Below are 13,825 nucleotides of genomic sequence, written 5' to 3'. Positions count from 1 at the left end.
TTATTTTTTAAAAATTTATGTTAAATTATAATAAAATTTAGAGCAACCAATTGAAAAAATCTCAATATTTATACCATTTTGCATTGAAAAAAAAATTTAATGAAGTAGGCCAATATTTACTTTTACATATAATTTTAGTTATTTTTTAAAAATAATTCAAATGGCTTGCTAAAATATAATATTTTATTATTTTTTAAATATAAATTAATTCAATATAAAAAATATTAACTTTACTTAATTTATATATTTAATTTAATCTAATCACAATTAATAGAAATTTTGATTTACTATAATAGTTATAAAATTTTATAATAAATATATTATTATTAATTATTTATATATGTTGCTATTTTAAATTAAATAATAAATATGTTATAAAATAATTATTATTATTATTTTAATTTTAAAAATTATCAAATTACACAAACATAGAACAGGAAAAATGTAGCACACATAATTTGTTTTTAAAATTTAATTAAATAAAATTTGATCTTCAAATAATTTAAATTTAAACGAAAAACCAACATAAATAACCATCCAAATGAAAAAAATTTAAATAAAATAATAATAATAATAATCAAAATATAAATTATTTTGATTTCGGGTTAATAGAACGGGAAGAATGTCGATGCCCAATTCCTCCATCTTGGAGGCCCAAAGCTCAGTACATACTCTATATTTTGGGTTAAAGCTTGAAGATGATTGCACCATAAATCTGTAATTGTCTTTTTGATCCAACTCCAATCTTAGCAGCCTAGTTGATTCCTCGTTACCGTCGCGAGAACTTTTCTAGCAAACACGCGAACAGAATAGTTGTAGAACACATCAATTCGAGTTCTCTGTTCTACCCCTCGACCATAGAAATCCGATAATCCACTATGAAATGCCTCAAATTTCTATCGATTCCAGTCTGTTCTGTGTTTCTGTTAATGGGTTTTATTTATTATTTTACACTCTTCATTTTCATTGAGGATTGGGTTGGTTTGCAGAGCTCGGCTGGGACTCTAAATGCTTTGATCTTCACTTTGATAGCTTCTTTATGCCTTTTCTCTTTTTCTGCTTGTGTTCTCACTGACCCTGGTCATGTTCCTTACTCTTATGTCCCTGACGTTGAAGGGAATGATGCCTCAGATCAAGAATCCCTAAATAATGTAAGCTAATGCGTGCATTCATATTTTAGATTTGATTATAATGATGTTTCGTTTTATTTATGAGTATTTCTATGTGGTTTATGGGAAACTTTGGAAGAATATGTGCTGAAATGTTAATTCTCTTTCTTTCTGCCCTTTTGGAGGCTTGGGATTGGCTTTTACTTAATTTAAGTGTCAATTGATTCATCATGAATTATCTAATTACATGGTCCTATTGAAGAGTATTTTCCTAGAAAATATTTAGGGAGACTATTAAAGTGTTCTGGATGGATTATATGTTTCTGCAGTAACAAAAACTAGGAAAGATTCTGACATCTGTTTATTTCTTTTCTACTGTTCTAAAATAGATTTTAGGTCTATATTTGATGTTCTGATTTTTGTAATAGATGTGATATTTGTTTGGAATTCAAGTATAATGTAACTCATCCTTGTTGAAACAGATGCATGAAGCTTGCCTGTAGTGGTGGTAGATTCTTATGGCTTAAGCCCTGAAATATGGGCTAATAACATGAATCAATGCATCAAGATGAAGTGTCACTGTTTACATTATCAATTTGTAAAGGGGACAAGAACGGGAAATTAATATAAATGCATATATTTTAACTGTTTCAATCCATAGAATTCAATTATTGGCTGTTGCAAGTGTCTTTTGGGCAATGAGCCGTCTGGATGGTTGAATATGGAGTATCTTGAATTATCTGCTTGTAGACAATTAAGACAGCCTAAACAAGGATATCTATTTGATGATTCAGAATTCTGCCTTGAATCGCTAAATTTACAAACGAATCTTGGCAATAATGGCCTTTCATTGAGTTCAATCATATAAAATCAAAGTATGGTCCTCATCTATATCTACAGCTAGTACATACCAATGGTTTGTGTCATATTGATTATCTAGGTTAAAAATTCTTACTGTAACAGCCATCAATGGTCATATGCTATGCATTAACTAATAAGGTTGAAATCTTAGTACCCAAATTTCTAATAATTTTAATGCGGCACCAGTATTCTATATAGCAGAAGAAGAAAATGTTGTGAATGCTGGTACTTGTAAGAGAAATCTTTACATTGTAACATGACTTTAGACCTAATAAATAAATAGTTTTAAGTAGAGTTCACAACTGATTGCTGTTATTTTAAGTGAAACCTTTACTCTGTAGCGTGACTTCCAACCTTATAAATACTTGGTTTTTGATAGAGTTCACAGCTGAGGCAATGTGACAAATGTTGCGCACACAAACCTCCCAGGGCTCATCATTGCCGGATCTGCAGAAGGTGTGTTTTGAGGATGGTAGGTTAGGTTACATTTCTTTTGTTGTATCAGTTTCATGAGTTTGAAAATGACTTGAATAGACTATTGATTATGATTTCTTTCCAATTTGGATGCAGGATCATCATTGTCTGTGGATAAATAATTGTGTTGGTTATTGGAACTATAAGGCCTTTTTCATATTAGTTCTCCATGCAACAGTAGCAAGCGTCTATTCTATGGTAGGCCTAATTTATTTCCCTGCCCACTTGTTCAAATATAAATTGAAGATCCTCAGGTTATGATAGATGTTCTTGGAATGCTTAGGTCATTATAATCTGCTGTGCATTTCAGAAGAACTGGGATTTTGGTGGAAGAATTCCCCTAAAGATCTTTTATGTAAGTGCATATTCAATCTCATTTGACAGTCTTACAAATACCTACTTTAATTTTATTGAAATGGTTTCATCAAATGCTTCTTCTCTCTCATTCTTCTTGCAAAAGATAATATTTGTTAAAAGAACATTGAAGGGCTGTGCAATTTACCCAATACCCAGGTTTTATAAAGACAAATCCCAACAAAATGTTATGTTTGCTGGAAGGAAGAAAGAAATGGATGGAAAGACTAGCATTTACTTTGATTGAAAAGTAGAATATCTCTTCTTCCTCCTGGCCTTGGGCCTGGAAAACTTGGTCACTCTAGAATGGTGGGAGTGCAAGAAAGGAAGAGGAGACCTTTATTTACTTTTTATTTTGACAACACACTTGAAGGAAAAGAGCAATTTCTTCATCTTCCCTCGTTTTGTTATTAAACAGCAAGATAGAAAGATGGGCTTTCATCTTTTCTGTTGCTTCTTTTTTTTTTTCTTGATTGGCTCTATTAGCAAACATGGCATAAGCTCTGAAGTTCAAGTTGGAACTCTAAACCTGAGTGTCATTGTCTTTCCACATCTCTAATAGCAGGAGTGCCAATGGAGTTCTAATAGCTCCATACATTCTGATTAGCTGCTGTTTTTTCACTTGACAGGAGGCATTATTCATATTTTCTGGTGATATTTATACCTGATTACTTCAGCTCCTAGGCCTCTGTTTAAACATAATTGTGGTTAAATTATGTAGATGTTATTATGTTCAGACTTGCTTAAGATACTAGGAAGAATGAAGGTGTTAATTGTTTACATGGCTTCAACTTCTTAATGTAGTTCAAAGCTTATTCTGATGTGGACAGATGTCAAAGATGAGGTCATAACGTGTGTCCATTAAAGATGTTGGCCATGCTTGTCATCACTGTAACAAATTGAATCCAGGGGTCCTAGACTCCTTGTTGCTGATTCTTTTACCTAGCTAATTACACTTCATGTTATATGCTCTTGCATACTTCATATTTGATTGACCATGGTTGTTTTAGCTTTATAAGTTATCCTTTTACTTAGTACATGCTCCTTTTCTGTGTATGCAAGCATGCTGTTTTGATATTGATAGAGTTATTATTGTAGGCTGTCTCTGGAGCATTGATGGTAGCCTTGAGTGGAACACTTGGAACTCTCTTGGGTTGGCACATCTACCTTATCACTCATAATATGACAACTATAGAGGTAGGTTTCCAAATTTTGGCAGATTTACCTTATTACTCGCAATGTGAAAACTATAGAGGTAGGTTTCCATATTTCATAAGTTGGACATAGCTCATGGATGACAAGTTTAATTTTTAGCTTGAACTTTATGCATTATTGCTATGTGGCATCTGAAGTAACTTCTGATCATTTTTTTTCTCAAGTAGTTTTGAGCTAGCTATTTATTATATACATTAAATATTTCTTATCCTCAAATGATGTGGGAGGGGTTTCCACATTAGTAATCCTTATGGCTTTTTGCAGTATTATGAAGGAATTCGTGCTTCATGGTTGGCTAGGAAATCTGGGCAGATTTATCGACATCCTTTTGACCTTAGTGCTTACAAAAATATCACCATGGTCTCTCTCTCTCTCTCTCTCTCTCTCTCTCTCTCTCTGTCTGTGTGTGTGTGGCTGCACGTGTGCACACCTCCCACAAATGTGTGTCTGTACTCAATTCTAAGTTTCAATGCGCAGATCTTATAATTTTTGATATATTTACTCCGTTAATTTGGTGCTCATTTGTTTATATAGTTTTATTCAATTAAAATTGTAATTCGTCTTCTTTTGATCAGGTATTGGGTCCAAACATGCTGAAATGGCTATGTCCCACAGCAACAAGCCATCTAAAAGATGGAATGAACTATCCTACTTCGCATGATAGTTGATGCACATTTTTCTTTCTGCTCAGCTCTCAGATTTAGTGACATTTTATGCAACTTATTCAGCACACAAGGAATTAAGATTCCAGAATTGGTTTATTCTATTGTTCAAGTTTCTCGAGTTAAGAAGCGAAGAAGAGCGTATACTGACTGGCAGTAACTACATTGCTATCTGAATAGGCTTGGGCAAGTATTAAGCCTAAATAAAATCAGTTGTAAGTTTTTCAAGGACACTGTAACTATAGGATCTGTTTAGTTGGAGATATACAAGTTTTCTTTTATACCTTGGTGGAATGTAACGTAATGGATGTAAAAATTGTATATTAAAGCTTTTCTTGTGGAAGGCCTGGTATATACAAGTTTTGGGTTTTATTGTGAGCAAAATTTTCAGGCCAGCATATGGAGCCAAGATTCTGTGTCTATGCTTTATCAGTGCTTTCAGTGTGTTACTTTCACTTTGGTTATTGATAAAACCCTTGTGAAGTATATATATTTAGACGAACTATGGATTGTGGATTGAAATTATTAATCACAGTTGTTGAAATTATTCTATTTGATTCAAGCATTGCTTTTATTCCTTCATAATGCTGTGGACTACCATATAAGATGTAGGGGTGTTCGGTTTTGATTCAGTGCTGGTAGGCTTCTAGCTAAGAACTTGATACATACTTGGAACCAAATTACGGTTTTGGTTCCAGTTAAATTCTAAATAATTGTGATATGATTTTAATTCTAATTTTGGTTTCAATCTCAGTCCAAATCTTATTTTTAGACAAAAATTCCAACATTCTAATGCTTATTTTAAAATAGTGAAAAGTTTTAATTTATAACTACAATAATAAAAATAGTAATACTAATATTAAAATAATAATATTATTAATATAAAAAATAATCTGTGAAAGGGTTACCACAAACTGTTTGAACCATGAGTTTGTTCCTAGGAAAGATCAGAGTTTTGAGCACTTGACTCATGTGTCTTTCTGATTCTGTGCATGACAAGACTTGATGTGTTAATCGGTATTATGCTTTGTCTGAATTCATGGTCCATAATCAACCACTAAATGATTGAGTTTTGAATGACAACAAGAATTTGTTATGTGCAAAAGAAGATTTTGATAGATTAGTTTCTATATTCTGAATGATGAAGCCATGGAGGTTTCTGCTGATTTTGCAGTTAATACTACAAAGAGTCACTATGGGTTAATAGAACTTAAGGAAGAAGAAGCCATTATGAGAACTTGAAGATCATATGGAATCATCCTGCAAATGGACATTTTCAGTTCTGGACAATTCTGTTCCCTCTCCTCTATGATTATTCACGATCATTCTAGATTGAAATAACTAACTTCTCTGTCTAAATTGGGTTTCTATTTTGTATGAGCCATGTGGATAATTCTAATTCGCTCAACTACGTTACTTGGACTCGAATATGGGTGTCAAAATGAATGCATATCTCCATATTTAACTTGTCAACTTTATAAATAGGGTGCTTGGGTACATTACGGAATAAACTAGAATTAAGAAATATAAAGCTATATAATAATAATAATAATAATTTAAAAAAATAGTTAAATATAACAGTAATATAACTAAATAATTATTTTTTATCTAAAAATTTGTTTTCTTCGTTTTAAAAAAATAAAATGCTTTATTATATGCACATGTATAAATATATTATTTGATAAATCTGATTTTCCTCTTACTCTATAATATATCTGATTTTCTTCTTATTCCATCATATGGATCCATCATATGAGTCTCTTAATGTTCGGTTTGCTGCAAAATAAAAAAAAATGGTCAAGAGTCTACCGGAAATGTCCCCGGTGAAGACCCTCCGACTTTCAAGTCAGATTCATAAATTAGGGTAGTATGGATAGGCAAGAGTTACAGAGAAAAATAAAGTAAAAATATGGAGCCAAGGAAGAAGCAGAAAAGAAAGAAGAAAAGAGAAGACCCCCTCCCTTTTTACCTGCCCCTCCTGTTCCTACTATTGTGCTATCTGTTTATGTCACTTAGGCCCGTACGTACGGATGCGTCAGACCCTCTCTTCACGCCAGACTACCATTTATTATCCCGGCGCGCGTGCGGACAGAGCTGCGAAGTGACTGGACCAGCTCCTCTCCCTCACATCACATCACTGAGCTTGGCTTCTTCCTGCTGGGTCTGGATCCGCGGGTAACCCATCCGGCCCAGTCTGTCTAGGTTGAGCCCTGAGATGTTGAGTTGGTTAGTTTAAGGAGGGCTAAGAGGGCTTAATGGGTTTTGGGCCATTATTCTCCTCTTAGATCCGGCCTCGTCGGGTAGAAAAAGCTTGACGGTCATCACTATTCAAGTGTGCAAGTGTATGAATATGTGTCGAAAGTATGTTATCCTATTCCATGAAGTGTCGTGTCAACAACACAGATACGATACGACAAAATGAAAACTCTTGAGTATCAAAATTTGTCCCTAAAAAATAATTGAGAGGAAGTTTGTGTTTTCTTCTGTGCATATTCATTGAGCAGTATGCATGGTTAATAGTTGGTGCTTTGACTGCCTACTCTGATGTTGTGATTGTGATTCTGGTTTTCATGGTGATTGAGAGAAGTTCCCGACTGTTCAGAATTTGGAGAGAAACACCTGCTACCCCACCCCAGCATGATATTTTTGGTAAATTTTCCTTGTGATATCCACGCGGAGTGCATTACAAACAGATGGGTTGATTGTGACACAGATCAAGAAAATAATCAAAGAAGATTCATGTAGGTAAAATTTGTAATGATTGATACAAGATTCCATTAAAGAATACAAGTGATGTCTATCCATTTTCAATGAATCATTTTCATCTGCTGTTTTCCTGTGTTATTTTACTCTATGGCTAGCTTTTTAACAAGTACATAATATATGATTTGAGAGAGTACCTATCTGTCAAAGGGGTTGGCCATTGGTTCCTTTGGAATTCCATATTGATTGTAATCAGTGAGTGCCTGTAGGCATTTGGGATTTCATATTGATCGGAAATAGTGAGTGTGTGTAGGCGGTATAAAAACAAAAGGGTCCAATTAAAATCGTGTGGATTTTAACTTATTTTTCGATTCGATTTATATATGTATCAAATTAAAAAAAATCACTTTGGCTCGATTTATATGTGTATCAAATTAAAAAAAATTACTTTCTTTTTTTAAGAGGAGCGAGCTCATGAAATTGTTAAGGTGAAATTTAATAAATTTTTGAAAATTTCATATCTATTGTAAATAGTGTGCATATATATAAATAAATAAAAATTTTATTAAAATCATCATGATTTTAACAGTATTTTAATTTTATTATTGACTCGCATACATGAATGTATTTATATTATAATTGTTTTTTAAAAAATGGTGGTTGGCGATTTTAATGACCAAGACTTTTCCATGGTCGTTTTTTATTACAAATTTTTATAATGTAATGGATGGCATTTTCATTCCATGCAAGAAAAGTGACGTTTGAATGCAATTTTATCCTTAGGGCATGGATAGTGGAGATGACGTTTTGGGTTGCTTGCTACTTTGATTTGCAAATACATATAATAGCATTGAATATAATACAAATGGCAAGGCATTAGCGGTGAGCATTCGGTCGGTTCGGTTTAAAATCGAATCAAATCGAATAAATTAAAAATCAAAATTTTAGTGTTTATGAAAACCGAACCGAACTGATTTTGGTCAGAAACCGAATCGAACCGAACCGGTCTGATTCGGTTTGATTTGATCGGTTTCGATTTTTAATAATTTTTTTATTTTTTGCTCTTTATTTTTAATATTTTAAAATTTAATTAAAATATTTTAATCTTAATATAATTTAATTTCTCTATATTATAAAAAACATATTATTATAACTAATCGGTTCGGTTCAATTTTTTCAATTTTTTTTTATTAAAACCGAATCGAATCGAAATTATCAAAATTTCTAAAATTAAAAATTGAACCAAATCGAAATATATAAAAAACTGAATTAAATTTTTAATTCGATTCAGTTCGATCGATATTTTTCGGTTTAAATTGAATACTACCTACCCCTACAAGGCCTATGAGATTGCTTGAGATTTTGAAGTCACGAGTCACTTGCTTTCCCCAGTGATGGAGCTTTGATCACAAAAAAAAAAAAAAAAAAAAAAGTGATGTAGAAAATCCAGAGCTTGGGAAAAATTTTGTATGGATTCCACTTTAATTTTACATTATAAATATATGAGTTTTACGTGAATTTCACTTTCATTTTACATTAGAAATTTATATAAATATACAATGTATAAGTTTTACATGAATTTTATTTTTATTTTATATTATAAATTCATATAAATATATAAAAATTTCGCTCTTAATAATTTCGCTGTTTATAATTATACTATTAATCTTATAAATTTCAATTCTTTTATTGCTACTCAATAATATAAACTAAATTCACACACTGAATCGAGATTATATATAATTAAAATAGATTTAAAAATCAGAAATAGAAAGAAATCTTTGTGATCCCTTACATCATGATAAATGGAAATGAAGGATGATAATAGAATTTTAGAAAATTATGGGTGAAATAGAATAAATTAGAGATTTTAAATTGTATTATATTAAATTTTAAAAATTTAAATTAAATTATAAAATAAAAACAAATTTTAAATTTTTTTATAACAATAACTTTATTTATATATTATATAAATATAATAAAATAATTTACTATCACATTATCACATCAGAAAGAATATTTTTTTTTCTTTTAAAATTAGATATAATTATAATAAAATTTATTATTTTAAATGATTTATTAATTTTAAAATTTTAAATTAAATGGTAAAATACAAAAAATTTTAAATGATTTACGGTTAAATTATAATAATTTAATGTTTTTAATTTTAATAATTTAGTTATTATAATTTTAATATTTATAATAATTTATTCTATTTAATTTAAATTATTTTTTATTTAACTATTAACTAATAATAATAAAATTATTATTTTATTAATAAAATAAAATAGGAGCTAAATTATTTGTTTATAATTTAAGTTTAAATGGAAATTAATAATGTTTCTCTTTGTATCATTTAGAAATATAATTGCTCTTAGAATATAAATTTAAGAATATATATATTTTAAATTACAAATAAAAAAAACAAGTAATTAATTTCTTTTATAGCTTGTGATAAATTATGCAAGGGTAATTAAACTTTGAAAAATCATTGAGTTTTTATTTTATAATAACAAATATTTAACTGATTAATTTTTAAAATTTTGCATGCAACAAAAATAAATATTTTTATTGTTAAAAAAATAAAAGCTACGTTTCTATATATATAAAAAAAAAAGTTGGCAAGAAATACGTAAAAATTGGTGAGGGTCCCACAAATAATTATTCAACAAGGTGACAGAACACACACGTGATATGGACAAATGCTAGTTGGTGAAGTCAATTTTTACATAAAAATAGGGTAATTTACAATATAGTACTTAAAATTTATTAAAATTTATATTTTAGCCTTTATCATTTTAATAATAAATTATTTAATTTTAATAAAATAGTGAATATATTTAATCTCTAAAATTTTATTTTATTAATAAAATAATTTTCATTCATTATTAAATTGTAATAATTTAGTTTTTTAAATTTTACTTTTTATAATAATTGAATCCTTTTATTTTGCATTGTATTATTAGGAGACGCGATAAGACCAACTTCATGTCTTAACACTTCATGAACATTCTATGCAACCAATGGCTATGTGAAATTGAGGAGTTGCAAGCTCTACCTCTCGATCCTAAGGGTTGTGCCGATATAAGAATCAATGAAACTAGAAGATTAAGAAATATAAGGTTCACTCTAAAAACTATTTGGCAAATATAAAATTTATTTACAGAACAATTAATATTTTATATACTAATAAATGTAAAATTTATTGGTAAATTTATTAAGAAATTATCAACGAATCGTATCTGCTAATAAATTCATCGAAAATTTAAATAATTTAAAAAATAATTATTTAGATTCATGTGATATTATTAATACATTTATATCTATAATGCAAAGTGATCCATGAATGATTTATGGCTTCTAAAGAGAGATACAAATATAATAAGGGGGATTTACAATTTAGTCTCTAGGTATTGTCATTATTAACAAGTCAGTCCCTGTATTTTTAGAAACCTATTAAAACATTCTTATGTTTTCTTTCCGTCAACGAAATAGTCATTCCGTCCTCTTTTCCGTTAAAATTAGATAAAGGAGGAGAATGAAAAATTTTTAAATCCAATTTTACCCTCAAATAAAATCCTTTATTTAGTCATTGGATATTGTTATTATTAACAAGTTAGTACTTACATTTTTAAAAATCTATTAAAACGTTTTTATCTTTTTTCATATCTATTAAAACGTTCTTATCATTTCTTTTCGTCAATAAAATAGTCCCTATCTTTTCTCATATCTATTAAAACGTCCTTATTGTTTTTTTCCATCAACGAAATAGTTCTTCCTCATCGTTTCTTTCCGTCAACGAAATCGTCCCTCCCTATATTTTTAGAAATCTATTAAAACGTCCTTATCGTTTCTGTTTGTCAACAAAATAGTCTCTATCTTTTCTCACATCTATTAAAATATCCTTATCGTTTCTTTTTGTCAACGAAATAGTCCCTATCTTTTCTTTTCTCCTCCTCCTCCTCCTCCTCCTCCTCCTCCTCCTCCTCCTCCTCCTCCTCCTCCTCCTCCTCCTCCTCTGAAAAAGAAGAGAAAGAAGAAAAAGAAGAAAAAGAAGAAGAAGAAGGAGAATAAGGAGACAAAGAAGAAAAAAAAGAAGAAAAAGAAGAAGAAGAAGAAGAAGAAGAAGAAGGAGAAGAAGGAGAAGAAGAAGAAGAGAAAGAAGAAAAAGAAGCAAAAGAAGAAGAAGAAGAAGAAGAAGAAGAAGGAGGAGAAGAAGGAGAAGAAGAAGAAGAAGAAGAAGCAAAAGCAGAAGAAGGAGAAAGAATTGATGAAGAAGAAAAGGAAGGAGGAGGAAAATAATGGGGGATAATTTAGTATTTTACTATATTTTTAACGGTAAAAATAGACAGAAGGACTATTTTGTTGACGGAGAGAAAAGATAAAGACGTTTTAATAGATTTTTAAAAATATAGGGACTGACTTGTTAATAATGACAATACTCAGTGATTAAATTATAAATCTCCCATATAATAATTATGTTATTAATGTGCAAGATAAGGTGAGACTCATTCTATATCTCTAGTACAAGTAAATTACCGGTTTATATCATAACATTTATGAAATATGTATGTTTAAGTAAAAGTTTTATGAAATTTCTCGAGAAATGGGTAATTTAGATTCGTAAAGGAGCTAATGGTGATAAAAACTATCAAATTTAATTTATTTATTTATGTTTGTGAATATAAATTCATTATTTATTAATACGTAAAGCAATAGATTGATGTGATTTTCTCAATGGCTATAACTCTGGAAGAGAGATATAAAGTATGATAGTCATATTAAATAAATATATTATGGATGTGGTTGTAAATAAATATATTATATGAATATCTACTTATTACAACAAATTGAGTCTTTTGTAATAAAGTTTTAGTGAAAAAAAAAAAACGCCAGCACTAAAATTTATAAAAATTTAATAAAATTTTTACGCTAAATATTAAAAATCACTGCTAAAACTTTTGCCGTTTTACGGCAACTTAGTGACTATTTTTATCCTTACAAAAAGTTTAATTTCTTCTAGCTATTATTTATTCTTAAATTTTTTCTTTTAATTATATATTGTCCATCCAATTCAATTATAGGTTAAAGCATCTCTCTATCTTATACCATCTAATATATAGTTAACTCTTTATTAATTAATATACAAGTCATCAAATTAAATGTATTTAGCTAGAGAAATAAACAAATTAAACTGATCGTGAGTTGTTCGATATTCAAATCAATAAAAACTTAATTGAGATCGATTCGATTTCTAAACGAGTTAAGTTTGAACTTAATTTTTAGACTCGTTTGGTAAACGAATTAAACTTAAGATTTATAGCATTCGGCTTGCTAAAACTTATGAGTTTGACTCGTTTTCGAATTTATGAGCAGGCTCATAAATAATTTTGTTAAACAAATTAAGATTATTATCATAAGAAAAATAAACTAACACCATATATATTTTCATGAATTAAATCTAAATTTTTTAAAGTTTAATTTTATATAGTTTAATTACGCTTTTAAAACTTACATATATTTGGATCTTTAAAAACTCATTTTTATAAGCTTACGAGCTAATTTATAAATATATTTATTTAATTAAAATTATTTAATTTTAACTTATTAATTTTAAATTAAAACTCATTATACATGTAAATTAATTAAACTATTTATGAACTATTTAAAATTAAACTCAAACTTGAATCATATAAACTCGTTTATTAAACGAACCAAGTTTGATTTTCTTAATACTTTGTTTGAGTTCGAAATGGATAAAATTCAAATTCAGTTCAAACTCAAAAAAATTTTAATGAATCAAATTTAAACTATTTAAAAATCAGTTCAGCTCGGTTCATTTATATATATGGCTTCATACTTTTTTAAGTAAAATCCTATAATTTAATTTGTGATAAAAAAATTTACATAATTCCACTCTGCTTAGCGAAATAAAACTTTTTCTCCCTGACACGTAATAAATATTAAGATGTCATTTAAAAATTAATTAAAATTTTTTTAATTAAAATAAATTACATTTTATTCTTTAAAATTTTATAAAACATATAATATAGTTTATATATTTATAAATTTAGTTATAAATTTTTTTTATAATAAATTAGCTCCTTTAATCATAATTCATTTCTATATTCTCACAAATTAATCCCTAAATATTATAATTATTTATAAAAAAATACTTTTATTTTTTTAAAATTAATCTCAATATTTATTAAATTTAATATTTTATATTTACAGATATAAGGTTTTAATTTTAATTAAATTTAAATTCTAAATAGTAATAAATAAATAAATAAATAAATGTAAATATCAAATACTATTGAATTGATAATCAAATAAACAAGTAAATTATACAAAAGGTACATTTGCATAACATAAAAAAATAAGATAATATTATTTTTAAATGGAAATAATATTTTTTATAAGTTAAAAAATAACTTAAATGTATGA

The 13,825-nt window shown here is 28.5% G+C and overlaps 1 protein-coding gene across 1 annotated transcript; it reads left to right on the top strand.

Moving 5' to 3' along the window:
- The first annotated feature begins 628 nt into the window (after nucleotides 1-628).
- On the top strand, nucleotides 629-5,237 carry LOC110624006 (probable protein S-acyltransferase 15). Its single transcript, XM_021769051.2, has 7 exons — nucleotides 629-1,151; nucleotides 2,350-2,442; nucleotides 2,541-2,642; nucleotides 2,728-2,799; nucleotides 3,897-3,995; nucleotides 4,278-4,373; nucleotides 4,589-5,237. The coding sequence occupies exons 1-7, from the start codon at nucleotides 879-881 to the stop codon at nucleotides 4,679-4,681; spliced, it is 828 nt and encodes a 275-aa protein (XP_021624743.1). The 5' UTR covers nucleotides 629-878; the 3' UTR covers nucleotides 4,682-5,237.
- The last annotated feature ends 8,588 nt before the right edge of the window (nucleotides 5,238-13,825 follow it).

Source organism: Manihot esculenta, chromosome 10 (genome assembly GCF_001659605.2).
Source record: "Manihot esculenta cultivar AM560-2 chromosome 10, M.esculenta_v8, whole genome shotgun sequence".
Classification (NCBI taxonomy): Eukaryota; Viridiplantae; Streptophyta; class Magnoliopsida; order Malpighiales; family Euphorbiaceae; genus Manihot; species Manihot esculenta.
The sequence above is the reverse complement of the archived record's forward strand: the minus strand, read 5'-3'. Positions and strand labels throughout refer to the sequence as shown.

What these genes read in the sequence shown, in the direction of transcription:
- LOC110624006 (XM_021769051.2), top strand. Translation starts at nt 879, where the DNA reads ATGAAATGCCTCAAATTTCTATCGATTCCAGTCTGTTCTGTGTTTCTG. An exon ending in TAGCAAGCGTCTATTCTATG is followed by an intron (nt 2,643 to 2,727) that starts GTAGGCCTAATT and finishes TGGAATGCTTAG; the next exon opens with GTCATTATAATCTGCTGTGC. An exon ending in ATAATATGACAACTATAGAG is followed by an intron (nt 3,996 to 4,277) that starts GTAGGTTTCCAA and finishes GGCTTTTTGCAG; the next exon opens with TATTATGAAGGAATTCGTGC.